General features: G+C 33.3%; 4 protein-coding genes across 4 annotated transcripts; 2 read left to right on the plus strand and 2 right to left on the minus strand.

The window, feature by feature from the left end:
- Window positions 1-1,481: 1,481 nt before the first annotated feature.
- LOC124439001 (calcium-binding mitochondrial carrier protein SCaMC-2-like) lies at window positions 1,482-5,627 on the minus strand. The gene is made up of 11 exons (XM_046989193.1): window positions 4,616-5,627; window positions 4,115-4,241; window positions 3,912-3,999; window positions 3,711-3,825; window positions 3,524-3,632; window positions 3,309-3,358; window positions 3,079-3,231; window positions 2,888-2,995; window positions 2,594-2,761; window positions 2,366-2,516; window positions 1,482-2,244 (listed from the first exon to the last, which is right to left on the minus strand). Exons 1-11 carry the CDS (start codon window positions 4,805-4,807, stop codon window positions 2,063-2,065), a joined length of 1,443 nt encoding a protein of 480 aa, XP_046845149.1. The 5' UTR covers window positions 4,808-5,627; the 3' UTR covers window positions 1,482-2,062.
- Window positions 5,628-6,273: 646 nt separating this feature from the next.
- On the minus strand, window positions 6,274-8,647 carry LOC124439558 (endothelial differentiation-related factor 1 homolog). The gene is made up of 6 exons (XM_046989813.1): window positions 8,399-8,647; window positions 8,248-8,299; window positions 7,169-7,246; window positions 7,016-7,098; window positions 6,748-6,841; window positions 6,274-6,443 (listed from the first exon to the last, which is right to left on the minus strand). Exons 1-6 carry the CDS (start codon window positions 8,474-8,476, stop codon window positions 6,391-6,393), a joined length of 438 nt encoding a protein of 145 aa, XP_046845769.1. The 5' UTR covers window positions 8,477-8,647; the 3' UTR covers window positions 6,274-6,390.
- An 897-nt stretch (window positions 8,648-9,544) lies between these two features.
- Window positions 9,545-12,481, plus strand: LOC124439554 (galanin receptor 2a-like). Its single transcript, XM_046989809.1, has 3 exons — window positions 9,545-9,831; window positions 10,969-11,382; window positions 11,543-12,481. Exons 2-3 carry the CDS (start codon window positions 10,973-10,975, stop codon window positions 12,141-12,143), a joined length of 1,011 nt encoding a protein of 336 aa, XP_046845765.1. The 5' UTR covers window positions 9,545-9,831; window positions 10,969-10,972; the 3' UTR covers window positions 12,144-12,481.
- Window positions 12,482-14,199: 1,718 nt separating this feature from the next.
- LOC124439368 (adrenocorticotropic hormone receptor-like) lies at window positions 14,200-15,500 on the plus strand. Its single transcript, XM_046989592.1, has one exon. The coding sequence runs from the start codon at window positions 14,226-14,228 to the stop codon at window positions 15,219-15,221; it is 996 nt and encodes a 331-aa protein (XP_046845548.1). The 5' UTR covers window positions 14,200-14,225; the 3' UTR covers window positions 15,222-15,500.
- The last annotated feature ends 3,090 nt before the right edge of the window (window positions 15,501-18,590 follow it).

An 18,590-nucleotide genomic window follows, 5' to 3' on the forward strand; every position in this document is an offset into this window, starting at 1 on the left:
ATAAAAAGCATGTTCGGCAATAGTTCCTCCGACATCAACAAAAAAAACATTTTCCTTCATGTATAAAATAGGATAAAATAGATTAAAATAAGGGTAAACAAGTACAATGTAATACCATTAGGATCATAAGATGATAATGCTTCAAGAAAATCTTCACCTCTAAAACAGGGACAACCATGAAGACAACAACATCTGCTTGTAAATAGTCGATCCTGGAAGGAAGAACTGTACGATATGTAAAAACAAAGCAAGATGTATGAAAACGATAGACCAAACATTTTAGAATTGGCAAATGTCATAAACATGTTGAACGGTAACGTTCGTTTTTGTCAATAAAGGTTTCTACTCACAAGTACATATCTTGGTCTCATGACGTTTTAAAGCTCTCGTATAAGTGGTAGCCCAAGGGTCAACTCTACCATCTCGTGGGCTATATAATGTACCATAAAGGTCATTAATGTTCATCAGTGAACAAAAATGAGAATCCACGCAAAAAACTTTACCGAGCTGACAAGATAACAAAAGTTTCAGCAATTTGATGTTTCAATAATTGTATATGTTGTTACATACTGTCATCAATAAAACGACAAATATCAACACTTATCAACTACTGTCATCAATAAAACAAATCATATCAACACTTATAAAGTATTTTCATCAATAAAACAAGTCATATCAACACATATCAACTATTGCCACTGTCATCGATGTTCATGTATTCTTTTCTTGTTGTCAGCAATGAGCAAACAACCATTTTCAATCCATCCTATGGAAAGACCTATTTCATTTTCAAGTGCATCTTTTGCCAAGTTCAATTTCTACATCAATAGGTCTCAGTCTCCACACGAGCCCAACACAGCTAACTCCATTCCAGTAAAACAACATTTTTCAAACCTAATAATACAAAGTACTTACACCTAACCTAGCGATCCACCATCAACGACAGTGATATTAGTTTCGTTAACAAAACTATCAGATGCTTTGTGATCAATATTCTAAAAATAAAAATATTTTACGATAAAAACACGTTTAAGCTGAATGTACCATGTCAAGCTTTTTGTAAAAACAATTAACTATCATCTTTTTTTTTTGAGGAGTACAACATTTATGGAATAAGGTATAAGTTTATAAGGTATAAATATTAATGATTCCAACATTAGTTCTAAGACAAAAAACTTAAAAAGACGTTTATTTCACAGCACCATGTAATTGAAACTAGAAAAAACACATTAACATTCACATTCACGTCTTACCTGTAATGTTTTATAAGGAACACAAGAACTTGCATCTTGACTAGACACACGATTAATTAAACAGAAAAAATATTTTTCTGAGCAGTAAACAAAGCTGTTGCTCAAGTTTAACAGTTTCCTAAAATCTAAGATCCTTCGTTCTTAGACTGGCATGATCGTCTCGATAGTTTACGATAGTTGAAAACTAAATCATAATTTTTTGATATTATTAGGAATTCTATTACCACGTTTACCTTGTACATCAATTTTCTGGGACTTTTATATTTTGATTAACAATTTTCTGTTGTTGTTTTTTTATCGTGCATACACATATAAATAAAAATTGTGTAAGTTAATGCAATATAGTCTTGTGTATGATTTAAAATATGTGGCACGTATATATATTATAGCGTAACTTGTTTGTTGATTAGCAATCCATGTACCTGTACCTGTCACCATCAATAACGTAGTTTTCGTACATGGTACGCATTATGTTCAAATGTATTCAATAATGTACTGTGTGGTACCATCCGCTCATCAAGTAGCGATTGTTGATAAACGTAGTTGCGCGCATGAATGGATAATCTCTGATTTTTATTCATTCCTCATAATAATCCTAAGACCAACTTTTAACCAATAATATTATGAGCCCACGCGTATTCATTCATGCCGCAACAAAGCATGTTATCACAGAGCATGCGTCAAAAACTCTCTGCTCAGCAAATCAACAAACAGCATGAAATACCACGTGACAAGAACAAACTCACAACAGCAACCAGAAGGCATAACTTTCAGATGGAAAACCTTTTACGTGATCTCTCCATAGTTATTTAGTGTTTCGGAGAAACACCAAGTATTGTCCTTAATTTCTCGTAAACAACATAACTGATACTAACTGCGGGAATTACTTTCATGAAATTAGGAACAATTCCCCTATAAAGTCCACGAATTCCGTCCGCTTGCCATATATTTGACACCAATACCCGAACTGTTTCATTTCGACCAACACCAGCTATAAAGGGGAAAAATAAAAGTAAAAAACTCGTGTATGAAATAAATTTCTATTTCATATTAAAATATCGCATGTCAACATGATTTCTGCATGCTGCTAAAATAATGTAAAGGTCACGTACTTTGAGCTTGCAGTTTAGTTCTTATAAGAGCAAGGGGATAGCTTGCAAGTTGTCCACAAGTACTGGAGATTGTCCCGCATGCAAGAAGAACAAGAACACCAGGATCAGCAGATTCGTTCTTATGATAATTTAACCAAGCTTGTTTTACTGTCTACGTAGCGAGTGCAAGAAAACAAAAATAAGATAATGAATTGATTCAATGAGAAAGAATGCATACACACGTCTTACCTCGTAAACAGCAAGATCAATACCAGCATATGGAATAATTCCACATAAACTAGGAACCAGTCCCCGGTAAAAAGTTCGAAAGCCTTCCTTCTCGAGGATGATCTGACTTGCGTGTAGCATTCCTTTGTACTGGCCCGTTTTCGCTAACGCTAGTCGCGTTTTTAAAACCTAAATTATGAATCAAGTGGTTTACTGGCCCGTTTTCCCTAACGCTAGTCGCGTTTTTAAAACCTAAATTATGAATCAAGTGGTTATTTAAGAAACACAAAAAATAGAATACGATCAAGTTCTCGCCTCCATTGGATAAATGGACGATTGTGAAGCAATTCCTGCCATAGAACCCGCTATCAATCTTTGCCATGGTTCAATTTGACCATCCTTTGTCATAAATAATTTCTTTGCCTGAATGAAAATTCACAAATTATTGCTGGGAGTGATAAATGAAGATACTCCAAATGTTGCTTGACATGATGTTTTGTTTTAACCTTTTCATAAGAAAAAAACTTCACACCAGATTCAGGTGCAATTTTGATGACATTTGCACCGTTTCCTCGCCATAAAGATCGAATTCCTCCTTCCTTAATCATTTTTCGCATTCCTGAGAAAACACCAAGATCATTCTTTCCAGTGGCTTTTACCTATTATATGAAAAATTCACACAAATGGACTTAAAAAAATGATATGTACTCAACAATTCCCATCATGTCATAGGTACCTGCAATAAAACTTTAAGACGATCCAGAGGCGCTGTAAATGTTCTTGATACTAAAGAGTAAGAGACAATCCTTTGTTTTATTGAATAATCACTGATACAAAATCATTTGAATATTACAAGACATGGTTTACTTTCGTCAACCATTCCACTATCTCCATAACATAACTATCACTTTCCACAAATACAAAACCCAAATATAATAAGGCGAGATTTACCTACTCCAGCGCCTCCACCTGCGACTAACTGCCTCCACCACATTCCTGTTACCTTCTCCTCAACAGTAAATTCATCAGGAACTGTTAAATCTTCACCTATATCAATATACTATTATGGCAAAAATTGAACAACACAATTATAAAATGCACAATTTTGACAATAAAAACAAATAACCAAGATCCTTACACTGGAGTGCCTCCAAAATTGTATAATATCATGAACAGAATGACCGCTGGGATTTAATAAATGATATTCTCGCCATTCATTCCAATCAATTTTCATTGAGCCATCTTTATCCATGCTAGAATCACAACAACGAAAAGCCCAACTTAGTATTCGTCTCATAAAATTTGTCAATTGATCTGTTTATACATCAGTATAACTTACCATTTAAGTAGATAGTTTAATTCACTATCTGTAACATGTATGCTCATTTTCTTAAAAGCTTTTTTTAATTCATTTATACTTATTACACCTGTAAAGAAAGGATGAGAATATCTGATCTGACCCAATCATCAGTGTGAAAAAAACTGTCAAACTACTTGGTCGAGTAAACAATTCTATGTGGTTTTTCTCAGGTTGCCCCTTACCATTATCATCTACATCAATTGATTTAAAGACCAGCCAAAGTTTTCTTTCATGATCAGAAACATATTTTAAAAATTCATCAAAGTCAAGGTAGCCATTGTTGCTTTTATCACCAAGTAACATAATTTTCTAGGAAAAAATCTAAGGAATTAGTCAAATACTACACATAATTTATCAATATATGTCAAAACTGACAATGCATAGTGTCTTACTGGCTGATTGTATGGTCTGTAAAAAATGATTTTTATTGCTCATTAATGTACTCAGCAATGAAAAGTTGTATTTACGGACTTTAGTTATGACAAATATCAATTTGGAAGAATAATTTGCCAAAAAGCTTTATATATTAGAGTTTTGTATTCACCGTCGTAGTTGAATTTTGCATTAATGATTTGTGCATGGCTATAACTTGTCGTCATCATTAATAATACTGCACAACGTGTACTACAACAAATTTTCTCATGTTTGAAATATTATCAATTAAATATTCAACGTAAACATACTTCAAGTTGTCCTTTGGAATGTTTAACTTGCAGTCGTGTTAAGCCGGCCGCCAATTCTTCAGCGTCAATTTTCCCGTCATTATTTTGATCTAAGTCCTTAAAAAGTTTCTCTATTCTATCATAATTCTGTTCACTATATTCTTTATAAAAGTCTTTATCATTATTTTCATCTTTTTCAAGTTCTTTAGCCATATTGAAATGTCACATCCCCTCTCATTAGTACTCAGTCTTCCATCCGTGGTCCTCACTGCTGTCAATGCGGATGAAGAAGATTTTCTTTATCTTTGGACAACCATTTTCATCATCTTCGATATAAGTTATTTTAGGAACTGTGACACACAATCATTTGCGTTAGTTCACATTTGAAAAGCTAAGTTAGGTGGATCAATTCGATTATTCATTCACTTGTGTAATTGCCTCCTTGTCGACACATCTGGGCCGGTTGCACGAAGCCTGGATAGCGTTATCCATTAGATAGTAACTTTTTCAAACTTATGAAAAAAGAGGTTGTATTTTCTTTACAATAATGAAACTTTGTAATTGTAAAACCAGGAGTGTATTTCATTAATATTCCAGTTCAAATCTTTGATTGTTTCCTTTTCAGAGATTTTTAAGCCTTAGCTCGTACTTTATCAAAATTTATCTTGAGTAAATACACATTTGCTCAAATACAAATGGTAGTTTGTATTAGAGTATACGGCTAATAAATTCTTCTGCAATAATTACGCGTGGTTTAAATCTAGTGAATTACAAGTTAGTCTTCGATAAACAGATGCCTCCTATTAAAAAAGATTGCTTTATAAACACTTTAGTTATACTTCAGTAGACTATCAAAACCATGATCTTAAAGTTACGCTATGAAATCAGCAATCGAAATACCGTAAATGTGGAGCACGCATCCCAAGAATCATTATGTTGTTTTGAAATATATGATTTATGCCAGCAAGTTGGCGACGTTATTAAAGAAAGACTAATTTTTCCTGTCACCCATGAATTACAAATGAAACTCAACACTTAAGCCTTTTTATCGATGGCAATTAATATTTTTATAAAGCTGAACACACAAGTTAAAATCAAATATAAAAATTAGACAAAAACAACAAATTTATGGCTAAACTCCCTGATTGGCTGAGATCATGTACTTGACTATTAACACCTGAAAGTTATGAAATCATTTCAAAACTGGGATTAACTGTGGCAAATGAAAGAAATATTGGGATGAAAAACACTTTGTAATGTAACGTAATTGTTTAGTAATATCCTCTATGGTTAGCAATATCAAATTTTCAAATTTGTTCTTGATAAGATTTTGATAATGCATGTCAGAGTTGGCATGTAATTGATTTGGCGCAAAAACTAAATCAGACGCAATTTAAATCATTTGCACATAATGTTAAATAATTGATTTCTTGTACGTGTAGAACTATATAAATTTTCGTGCCTATTTGTGGCTCTATAAACGGTGACACTTTTTTCGGGAAAACTGCATTTGTTCTTTAAAACATATTCAAAGAAACTACAAAACTAAAAGGTAGGTTATAGGGTAGTAACTCACTTTCATTTAAACATGGTAAGCTTTGATGAAAACATGATCTTCATAACGCTATATTTGCGCATCATACGAAGGAGAAGTCTCCATAGCTAACATCGACGGCGAATTTTGATCGAGTGCAATTTTATATTAACAAAAATTTACAAAAGCAACACAAGAAAATATCTATGTGTATTTTAACTGAGCCATCACCATTATTTATGAGGAATAAAGATGTTTTGAATCATTTTTTTGTCGCCAATGGTCGGCCTTTCTCTTTACCTCTTAACTTTATACCTGGAAGACAAAATGACGTACTTAAAAAGGTATAAAAATTTCAAAAGCATGTGCAAAATATTGAGTGAAAAACACCACAAAAATCAACCGATTGTTAGGTAAGAAAAACCACAGAAATTTAATGGTATGTTTTGCGTTGATATTCGTTCCTCTCTCGTGAATTTAAATTCTCACAAACTGATTAGTATAAAATATACTTTCTTAAAAACGTTAAATGATAATTTTCGAAACTCGCCTTAAAAAAACAAAATTCAACAGTATTTTTAGAAGTGGTAACAATATAATAGAAAAAATATCATCAAACCTAGCGCTCTTTCAATCTTTCCCATTATCTGGTTGTTTGGTATTGCTCTACCAGCTTCGTAATCATTGATTACTGAAGGTTTTTCGTTGATTTTCTACAAGGTAAACCACTAACTATGAATAATCATCATGAAGAATTATTAAGTTTCATATTTCAAGGCAAACTAAGTCAATTTCAAGAGGTACATCTACATCTTTTAACAGTGATCATATAAATGGCAACTTTTTGTACATTCCAGTCAAATATAAAAAAATAATTTATAAATTACCGTGGCTAAATCCTTCTGACTCATTTTCTTCTCCATCCTTCCTTTTTGAATTAATTTCCCCACATCCAATGAGACTCTTTCATCTGAAATTAATAACTCTATAATTCCACATGTCTTCACAAACATGATTCAATAAATTTTCAAATCACTAACGATGAAGTTCTTCGGTCTCTCGATCCAGTTTAGCACTATCCTTTGAGGACGAGTGTTGTCTGTTTTGTCCTGCTGAAACTAAACATAAAACTACTTTACAGGATCATTACCATAATTTAAAGGATAATGACAGTACTTTACAGGATCACGGCCTTGCCTTACAGGATCATGGTCCTACCTTTAAGGATCCTGACCCTACTATACAGGATCATGACCCTACTTTACAGGATCATGACCTTACTATACAGTATCATGGCCCTACTTTACAAGATCATGACCCTACTATACAGGATCATGGCCCTACTTTACAGGATCATGACCCTACCATACAGGATCATGGCCCTACCTTTACAAAAAGCCTAATGCTAATATATACAAGCAAACATATCAGTGGAAATTTAAAATGTACAAATACATTTTTCCGGGGCTGGCCATTTGCTTTAAATTGAAAGTGAGCCCCGAAAATTTAACACTAAAACAAAGCTGAGCACCACAAATGCAAGTTGTACAAGGGGAGTCAGGAAAAAATTTAATTTAAGAACCTCTAAAATGCCATTTCCTGGCCTTTGGTGAGTGAAAGAACACTAACTTTGTCATTTCAAATGCACTTTTCATTCCAATTTCAAAGTTTGAGGCTTCATATTTGTTTCTGTGCCACTCAAAAATCAAGCTTGAAGGGGGGGGAAATACTACCCTGCAAGCATACCACTATGGCAAAGGGCCATTGGTCCAAAAGAGTACAAAATAAATGTAAGTTTTTTTTAACAGTACAAGTTTTTTTTACCAAAATGGTAAGCAATGAAAACACTCTGATGCATTGAAAGATAAGCTTTCTTTCTTAATATAAATGTTCTATACACATACAGCACTGATATTTTGCAATAACGTTCATCTTTTCTTCAAAACTGAATGACATGTTGATTGCATGGTCACATGTTTATGTAGAAAATATTAGAACTCAACTGCTAACCATACTGCGAAACGCTGATGAATATACATTCATATTTGCGGGCACTATTAATTATGGGTGTGTAGTGAGTCATTTTAAGATTGTTGAGAATATTGCACAAGATACAAACATTTCTTTGATGTGTCAACTGCTTTTCCTTCCCTTCGAGCAGCTTGTACTGCCTAGATAAAAACACAAGATAAAAATAATTTATTATGTCTACGTTATTATTAGTAGAATTATAACAAAATACATAGTCGACGTTTGGTTCATTTTCCTACCTGTTGTGAGCGCATTTCAGTCGCTTTCGGAGGTCTCTTTCTTAAATAAGTAGTTTCATCCCATCCTACTTCAGACATTTTAAAAAATATCGAAATATATCAAGACTCACAATCCTAAACTTTCGACTATTGTAAAAATTCACACTATTTTAAAATTATGGGGCAATTCGGACGTTCGGAAAATGCCGAGAACATACGGAAGCCCACGGAACAGTGACGTCATCTCACAGATTTGATTGGCTGTTTTCCAAATAGAACTCGAGCGTTGATTGGCTAAAACAGCATGGTTCCTCATTCCCTGAAGTGAACATGAAGAAACTTGGATACGATAATTGGAAGTTTGATGTTTTCTTGGAAATTTTTTTGCTGTATTTGAGACACTTCATAGAACTCGTTGTTCCTTGTCTTAGAAAACAGTTGCTGCAGCTGAAAATAATATGAAACATATTCAGAATAAAAAGTTTATGTTTAACTCAATATTTGGAAAACAGACAAGACAAACATAACGACTGCCAAAGAGTATTTTAGTAAAACACAAGACAAAAGACACGCTGTATAAAGTAAACATTATTTCATCTAAACGTTTAAATAAGTGTTACATGTCCTTTTCTACTGATGATGACGTGTAACACTTGTCTAAACGTTTAGATTATTTAATGTTTACTTTATACGGAGTGCTTATGTGTCTTGTGTTTTACCAAAACAAGACAATTTCGTAATTTTAAAAGTAATATTTCAAATTTATGGCTAATTCATCTTCAGCCTCTATTCTTCAGACTCTATGTAATAAATACGATTTAAATATTACTTTTAAAATTAAAAATTGTCTTGTTTGTTTTAAAAGGTGTTGAGTTAACATGAACTTTCTGTTCGGAGAACGGTTTCATATTATACTACATAAAATTGTCGGCTGGTAATGGTTTTGGCAGCTGAAAAATTACATAACTATTAGACTGGAATCAACCAGAGGAAGCCATGACTTCCCACTTTTCACCACAAAAAATTGCGGTGTGAAATGTAAATTTCTTCTAGAGCACCTAATGTTTATTTAACTTGAACTTTCAAAAAAGGATTTTTTCTTTTAAAAAATCCCTTTCCTGACCCATTGAAGTTGAAAACATTTGCCGGCAAGCAAATATCAAAGGCGTCGCCAACCACGTCCTGAATTAATTTCATGGCAATTTTCTTTTGTAATATTAATCAAAAAGCGTGTTAAATATGCACAGTCAAATATGCACTTGTCACGAAATCGAATCACTCTTTATAGTGTGGTGTTTAAAGATTGTGGTGCTTTGTAAGACTTTGTTTCTTGACGGCTCGAAGGTTGTTTTATTTCCAAGCCTGAAATTGCCTTAGCATTTGGTAGTTTTGGACAAAGTTTAATAATACACTTGAAGTCAGGTAAAAGTGGTTGTAACTTAAGACAAAACACGGTAAGTTCATTTGTAATTCTTCTTAATTCTGCGTCGAGCTAAGAATTAGTTATAAATCGTCCATATTATCAAAAGCACAACTTCATTTTGATGTGTTGCAGCACCTTTAAAGTATCTTAATTATTGATAAAGCAATTGATTTTATATTGCGTAAAAAGTTAAAGCTTTAAGATATACCTTGAGTCCAAAGCACTTAAAAATAAGAATTTTTATTATCGAACAACAGGAAGTAGCTAAAGGTTATCTACATCAATAAAGTTTAAAAGATAGAAATGTATATGCAGCGTATGAAAGACGCCAAGAAAGAACAGTAAACAAATACAGTGCAATTTGAATCCTTTTATTGGTTAAACTTTATCTACCAACAAATTTTAATATAGTTCTGTGATGACAAAAGATTAATAGCCGAGCAGCACTATATGAAGAAGGAAATGAAACGTGTAGTACATGACAGCTGTGTTGTGTGATATTTTTTTCACTGTCAGTTTAATTTGAGCATTTAAAATAATCTGTATACAAGTGGGTGCAAAGGAGATCGGATTCTTAGCGTAGAGAGAATTTTCCAGACTAGTGATATGAACCTGAACTAAGTGTTACTTCTGGCTTAATTAAATGCGTGCAATGTGTCTGAATACAAACATCTGCAAAGGTCAATATATACAGCAATATATACACAACTATAAAATGCCAATGTTATTAAAAGTCGTGATATCCAACAAAGGATCACAATGATAGCGACAAACGACAGGATATCTCAAATATACGAAGATAGTCAGTCAAGTCCGTCAACAGTCAAGCTCTTCTATTGTTAATTAAGTCAACAGTTTGTACCAAGTATACAGCTGTTGACGTATTGTTTACACTACTTTCTTACAACCCCAGAAAAAACTTGAAACAAAATTTAGATGCAGTTTCATAACTACCAGTCTAAAACAAAGGTAGATTAAATTACCTTATATCTGTGGCATAACCAACCAGAGGACATATTCCTTTTCCAACACCAAAACATCGTTGCTTGGGGAAAGATGGAGGAATATCTATAAAAGAGAAAATTATTTTATTTTTTTCGTCAGCTTGATGATAAAACATATGGTGTAAAAGAGCGAAAATTTGATTAACATTTGAATTTTTTTTTAGAAGCATGGCATATTTTCAAGGAACTTTTGAAAAACGTTGTATGACGACAGGAGCTCCAACTGAACTTTCCTTTATCACAACGACATTTTCAATCATCTTCACAATCGTAAACATCCCCGGTAATCTTCTAGTGATCATTGCTGTAGTTCTAGATCCTTACAAGAACCTACGTACACCGTTTAACTACCTTATGGCAAACTTAGCCATGGCTGACTTGATTGTGGGAACTGTGACTGACCCATTATCTGTGTACATACATTTGAAAGAGGGAATTGATGAAAAGTTACACAAGAAAGAGATACAAGCTCTACATATGTCGTATTTCATTTCTTGCACAGCTTCTGTGCTCAGTCTAGCAACATTGGCAATAGAAAGATATTTGGCTGTCAGGAACCCACATAACTATAGAAACAGGTAAATATCTTAAACCTAACTTGGATTTATGCAAGAAGTCCTGTACAGTAAAAAGCTTTCAGTATTTTTTGAAATTAGTTTGTAGTTTGTCGCATCTGGTTTATGTAGATTTTTCTACAGGTTTTGATTGCTTATTAAAAATCATCTTCTTATTTAAAAGATTCACAACGAAACGAGTATTGGCGACAACAGCAATAATTTGGTTGATATCCCTCAGTTTGCCATTTGTCTATTTTGAAGTTGGCTATATAACATATGCCTTTATATTTGCCAACACGGGTATCGTGTTTGCCATTACAATAACGATACTGACATATTCGCTCATGTTCCGTACTTTTCAACAACGTACTGGTAACGCCATCATCAACAATCACAATGGAAACGAAAAGAAATCCATGGATGAGATTACACCACGTAGCGATCAAAGTCAAACCGCTGCTGCGTGGGAACGCAAGGTCACAAAGATGTTCCTTTGCGTTTTGGTAGCCCTTCTTTGCTGCTATGGTCCATCAACCATCTTTATCTACATCATGAGTTTCTGTGAATCATGTGACTGTACAACGTTACATTGGTTTAGAGATCTCCAGTTCTTGTTCGTAATTGCAAATTCATCTGTAAATTTCTTCTGCTATGCGTTGCGATCCCGTCGTTTCAGAAATGCATTCTGGTACATTTTTCGCATGAAAAGAATAGAAAGTCCAGAGCCAATCTCTCAATCTGGAGCAAGGTCCACACAATCTTCAAATGACACTCGTATATAGATTTTGGTTATTGAAAATATCAAAGTCATTTTAAAAATATTTTCCTCTCTTTTAATCAGACCTTGCAGCTTTTATTTAATGATGTTACAAATGAGATTTTTAGTGAGTAAACAGTTTATAATCTTTGAGAGACATTCATTACTTCAAAATGACATTCACTATATGATAGCTATGTGAAGTTTTAACTGTTTATTTTACCTACACTTGTATTTCATTCATACAGAATAATGCATTTGTATTTAGAACTTATCTATACAGTAAAAAATTTATTTGATTTAGCATAGTAACGAAGATAAAAGATTATCAATTTAACAGCAGAAGTAAAACAATGAATGTTATTTTTGTCATTTATTTTTCTTGACTATTTTTGCACATTTTTCTCTTAACATTACATAAATTTTTGAATTTTTATCTAATGGTTTGTTAGTTCAGTGGCAGGCCTATTTCATTGTTAGCAAAGCAAGAATATCTTATACTAATTATCGATAAAACAAAACTGCGAGCATCTATTGTAACAACAAACTTTTACGTTTGGCTTCCACCGATGGCAAATTAGAAATTATCGAAATTCAACTTAGCAGCAAAACAGGAACAAATTTTAGCAGCACAAACATAAGAATACTTAAACTCTTTGTAATACATAAATAAGGTCCACATGATCTCCACATAAGTTCTTTTAGAGTGTTCCACGCTTTATAACGCATTCTTCAAAATAGCCAGCAAAAAGTTCGTATAATAGAATCATTAAAATTACACGTAAATATAAATTTTATTATGTAAGAACGTTACGTTTTTATCCTAAGATATGGAAATGAAATATATAACACCAATAAAGTACTAATTATAACAAACGAGAGAAGGTTGGAGCTGACCACATGACTGAAAAGGCATCCTATGACATCACCAATGCATATGTAATTGATGTAAATATATATTTGTAAGTGTTAAAGTTGGAAAGGATGCATAATTTTTGAGGTCTATCAAACGATGGATATCTTTGAATGACGACAGGGCCGAATCATTTATCAAGGTAGGTAAATAATCCATTATAATGTGAAAGAAAACAATCTTCTAATGTCCATGTACAGGAAAATCAGCAAATGTAAAAGGACAAAGAATGACACAATAAATTTCGGAAAAAAATAATCGCACAAGCTTAAATTCGGACGAATTCGCACATGAGCACATGAAATTTTCATACAGTTTGTTTTTACTCGACAAAATGAAATTTAATTGCACTGTAATCATGTAATACGTTAAATCATTTAATATGTCGGATGGGAAGAAACAAAATGTGTATTACATGATAACATGAAGAGAAGTTCTCAATTTAAGACGTACTACATATATTTTGCATGAAATTACCACTTGAACCACACAAAGATTAATGAAACCGACAGCTTCGATAACTGTCTATGCACACAAGCAATATTTTGAAAAGAAAGCATAATTATGAAATGCTAGCGAAACCAGCTATTTTCTTAGCAAGTTTTGGGAAGCTTTTAAAACGAGTGGAAACATTTCATTTTTCTTTCTGGATAAATTAAGCGAAAATCCCTTTAAACGAAACAAATAAATTCCAACATGAATTAGCTACATATAAAAAGACAGTGCAAATTTTGTATCAAAGAATAGAAACAGAGCTAGTAATGGAAATGACGATTATTGATAAAATCTAAACGATAAGGTATATTTTCCTAATATACAGCATACTCGAAGAAAAAGTAGTTATATACTTGATGCAGAGCAGGTGAATGCATGGGAGAGTTTTTGTTCAGCAGAGAAAACTTAAAAAAACACCTGTCTACATAAAATATAGTAGACCAATTAAATCCAATTTAATGAGATATCTTAAGATAGATTGTTGATTTATGACTTTTTGACGCAAAAGGAAGACGAAATACTCCCTGGCTGAGATGGTTGCGAACGACGTTCGAAGAAAATTAATCGTTAGGGTATTCTTGTTATATTAAATATATTAACTTAAACCTGTGCGCAAATCCTGTACTTTAAACAATTATTATAAAAGCTTATTTGTCTGACATGTAGGTTTAAAGATAAAGATATCTAACACAGGAAAATATGTCATATCTTCAAGAAACATTTGAAGAACGGTGTGAAACGACAGGTGCCCCAAGTTATCTTTCTTTCTTTACCACATCAATATCAATTTTACTGCTAACCATAAGTATCCCAGGAAATCTCCTACTCATACTTGCTGTGGCACTGGATCCAAATAAAAATCTCCGATCTCCCTTCAACTATCTGATGTCAAACCTCGCTGTCGCTGATCTCATTGCCGGTATTGTAACTGGACCGTTGTCGGTTAACTTTCATATAAAGGAAGGTCTGCGTAAAAAGATGTTTAAAAGCGAGATCTACCTTTTTCATATGTCATATTTTATATCATGTACAGCAAGCATACTTAGTCTTGCTTCCCTCGCAATAGAGAGATATCTTGCTATCAGAAGCCCTCACAAATATCGAAGCAAGTTAACTGGAAGAAGAATTCTTACTACGGTTGCATTCATATGGCTGGTAGCAACATGTCTGCCGTTCATTTATTTCAAAGTTCACTTCATTACCTGCGCTTTTATCCTTACAAATACGACTGTTCTACTAGCCCTGGCAACGATGGGTTTCACACAAGGATTGATGATTTGGAAACTGAAAAGAACACACAGACATCACCCATCAAAAATAGAAAATCTCCCCCAAGTTGAAATACAGAGTACACCTGACTACACCAACAGGACTATTGACATGGAGACAAAGATTACAAAAATGTTTCTTGTCGTCATGACAGCAGTACTTTGCTGCTATGGACCAAGTGCCATATTGATATATGTCACGAGTTTCTGTGAAAGCTGCAGTTGTACATCTTTACATTGGTTTCGTGATTTGCAATGTCTCTTTATCCTCGCTAATTCCTCCGTGAATTTCTTCTTTTATGGCCTTAGATCACCCAGATATCGTCGGGCGTTTACTGAAATATTGAGATTACCCGGACGCAGGAAATATGCTTGTAATATCGCTTTTGGTTACAACAAACCACGAAAGGCTTGCACTGACGTTTAAAAGCATCAAAACTATTTACATATAAATTACAAAATTCACGAGAGATTCTTTTTAGCTAAGCCATATACCTTTCAATAAGGTATAATTTACAGCTATAAATAAGACAGTATCTTTACTACAATGAGTTTTATATCTTTCAAGGTTGGCAATCTTAATTTGATGAAAAATGGCATGTGTTTGATCTTTATCTTTGTCAGAATATGATAATCTTGAATTTGAAGCAACGGGGATTTCAAATACTTTCATGAATAAATAAATATTGAGTTGGACTGAACAAAACTTTCTTCGACTTGTGTCTGTTTTTTTTTTTATCAATCGAGACAATTGCCCATGTTGAAGTAAATAGTCAAACTTAATAAAATTTTTACCCACTCGCCACTTATTTATTATAAACTTTTCACGATTTTGACAGTAACTATGCTAAGTAACAAGAAATCTAAAAATTTTTTATTTAAAAAGACCTATGATATAGTCGATGACATCAAATATTACATTTTTAAAGAAAGTCATGCGTTTGTTCTTTGTTATGAAAGACCGTAAGATTTTGTCTATAACTATTTTATATGAGCATGCGCAGCTTCGTCCATTTCTACTTTCACAACGTCAATTCATCTGGCAGTTTGTATGTATGTTGAATCAGTAGCGCATCCAGGGTTAGGCAAAATAAATTATAACTGCTAATTTTAAAATTCAAATACGTTTATAACAAAGCCATTGGTAATGAATTTCAAAAGAATAAAAATTAATCAATCAATATTATGAAGTAATTCATTTTGCCTATAACTCGATCCGTCCCTGTGTTGATTTCATCCATAAGCAAAGTATCAAAATTATGGTGCCTTTTTCGCTTGCTGACTACGAAAAACTTTAATAAGGGAAACTTTCTGACACCTTCGCAGGAGCAAAAATTTATCCATTAATATATTGTCGTTCTCGTGTACACATGCGGACGGTCTAATTAAAACTTGTCAAAAATTGACATCGTAATTTGGATTAGTCTCAGACTTCATCAAAAGTTACATCATTTTTATGAAATAGCAGAGCCGTTTATCACAATTTTCAAATTAATTATAAGTTTATAAAGAGTAAAAATAATTTATAGGCAACAATATAAAAGATATATATTTTATTTCAAAACTATTTTTTTATCACTTTCAAGGTACAAATAAGTTTACATGCAAATTGCGTTGATGTTATGAGCTGAAAATCGTCAGATTTAAAAATTTATGTTTATCTTTAATATTTCTGTCCAAAAATAATCAGATGTCACGAATACAATAATATGCGATAAGACGTTGCAGAGATTGAAAGGTTTGTGCCAAAGTTTGCTACACCAGAAAAATAAAAAATCTAGGCAGAACAACATATAAATTGCACAAACAGTATATCTAACTTAATAATAACATGGTACTGTGCTTTCTACATCATTTCAGCTGATGGAAGCTTGTTAATAAATGTCTTTCTTTTTTTATTAATGTGTAAATTACATGACTCTTTTCAGATTAAATCAGTTGTCAATTACGGTGGGCGAGAAATTAATTAAAATTATAAGATATAAACTTTACTTGAAAGAAATATTTATAACATACAGCCCCGCAGACAAGCGAACACAGATATCCACGTTTGAACAATCAGAAAAACTGAAAAGGTATTTCATCCTAAATTTTTACTGTTAATAATTGTTCAGCTTTTTTCACGAAGGAACAATTCACTGTACTTTAGAGACAAATATCTTGCAAAACGCACTTTCTAGTCTTTACTCTTCATCTATGAGACATTGTCTGATTGAAATAATGAAAATGTATGATAAGGAAAATAGGCTCCATTGATTATGAATTAAATTGCACCAAACGAGATAAAATTACAGAGAAATGAAGAGAAAAAAAGTTAGAGATAATTAAATGAGAAATCGTAAATTTTAAACTTCTTATGTTATATCAGGTTATTTTATATTTGAAGCACCAAATCATCAATTATTTTCTTTGACAAAAATCCAACAGCATACAAATAACTTCGTTCAAGTGCATGATGACAAAATGTCAGGTAGTTCTTTTGTCCTAATCACAGATCTATTGCGCTAATCATTTTTGATAAACCACATGTCACTTCTTTGTTTACATGAGACGTTTCCATTGAAATGAGCACAAACAAAGTAGTTATTCGGCATTATCAATATTCAAAAGAAGAAAGCAGTTAGCAAAGTTCATTACATAATACACAATTCTCTACGACAAACATATTTTCTCAGTCGCATTGTTTGGTGTTGCAGTAGCAGTAGCAATAGCAAGGAAGAAGACGAAACACAATGTTAAATTTCCAAGGTGAATTTGAAGAAAGGTGTCATTCGATAAGAGCTCCGACCTATCTTTCATTCTTCACTGCGGTATGGTCCAATATTTGTCTATTGTTGAACATCCCTGGTAATGTACTCGTGATCATAGCTGTACTTCTAGATCCATTCAAGAACCTACGTACTCCTTTTAACTATCTCATGGCAAGTCTGGCATGTGCCGATCTACTCGTAGGAATAGTGACTGAGCCTATATCTGTGAGCACACATATTAAAGAAGGTCTGGGGAAGAGCATACCACTGAAAGAAGTTCAAGCACTTCACTTATCATATTTCATAAGTTGTACGGCATCAGTACTGAGCCTTGGAACGCTAGCCATAGAACGGTATTTGGCCATTAGTATACCTCACACCTACAGGAGTAAACTTACGGGAAAAAGAATCCTAGCAACAATTGTCGGTATTTGGACAATTTCATTAACACTTCCAATGTTGTATTTTGAAGTAGGCTTTATAACATACGCATTTATATTTGCCAACACAGCACTTTTAGTTGTGACAATCATCACATTTTTCACATATGTCATGATGCTGAGACGATTTCGCGAAAGAAAAATGAACTTTGTGAGAAGAAGTTCTCAGATATCTCGATGTCCTAGCACAAGTGATACTCAGACAACAGTTACCTCGGTGTCACGTAACGCGAGCGTGATTGACAGTCCATACACAGCGTCGCCAACACGAGCAACTGCAGATATAGCTCACATCCCAAAAGAAAGTTTCGTTCTTCCCACAAAAAACTCTGTGCACAGCAGTTGTGAAGCCTTAGAGCAGAAAGTTACGAAGATGTTTTTAGTGGTTCTGGCTGCGATACTGTGCTGTTATGCACCTTCTACAATCTTCATTTATGTGATGAGTTTTTGTAAAACATGTAGTTGCCTAACCCTGCATTGGTTTAGAGATTTACAATTTCTCTTTGTCATTGCGAACAGTGGCATGAATTTTTATTGTTATTCATTGCGCTCCCCCCGGTTTCGGAAGGCATTCTTACACATATTGCACATGGAGCGGCAACAAAA

This window comes from Xenia sp. Carnegie-2017, unplaced genomic scaffold, assembly GCF_021976095.1.
Source record: "Xenia sp. Carnegie-2017 unplaced genomic scaffold, XeniaSp_v1 HiC_scaffold_19, whole genome shotgun sequence".
In the NCBI taxonomy this organism is placed as follows: domain Eukaryota; kingdom Metazoa; phylum Cnidaria; class Anthozoa; order Malacalcyonacea; family Xeniidae; genus Xenia; species Xenia sp. Carnegie-2017.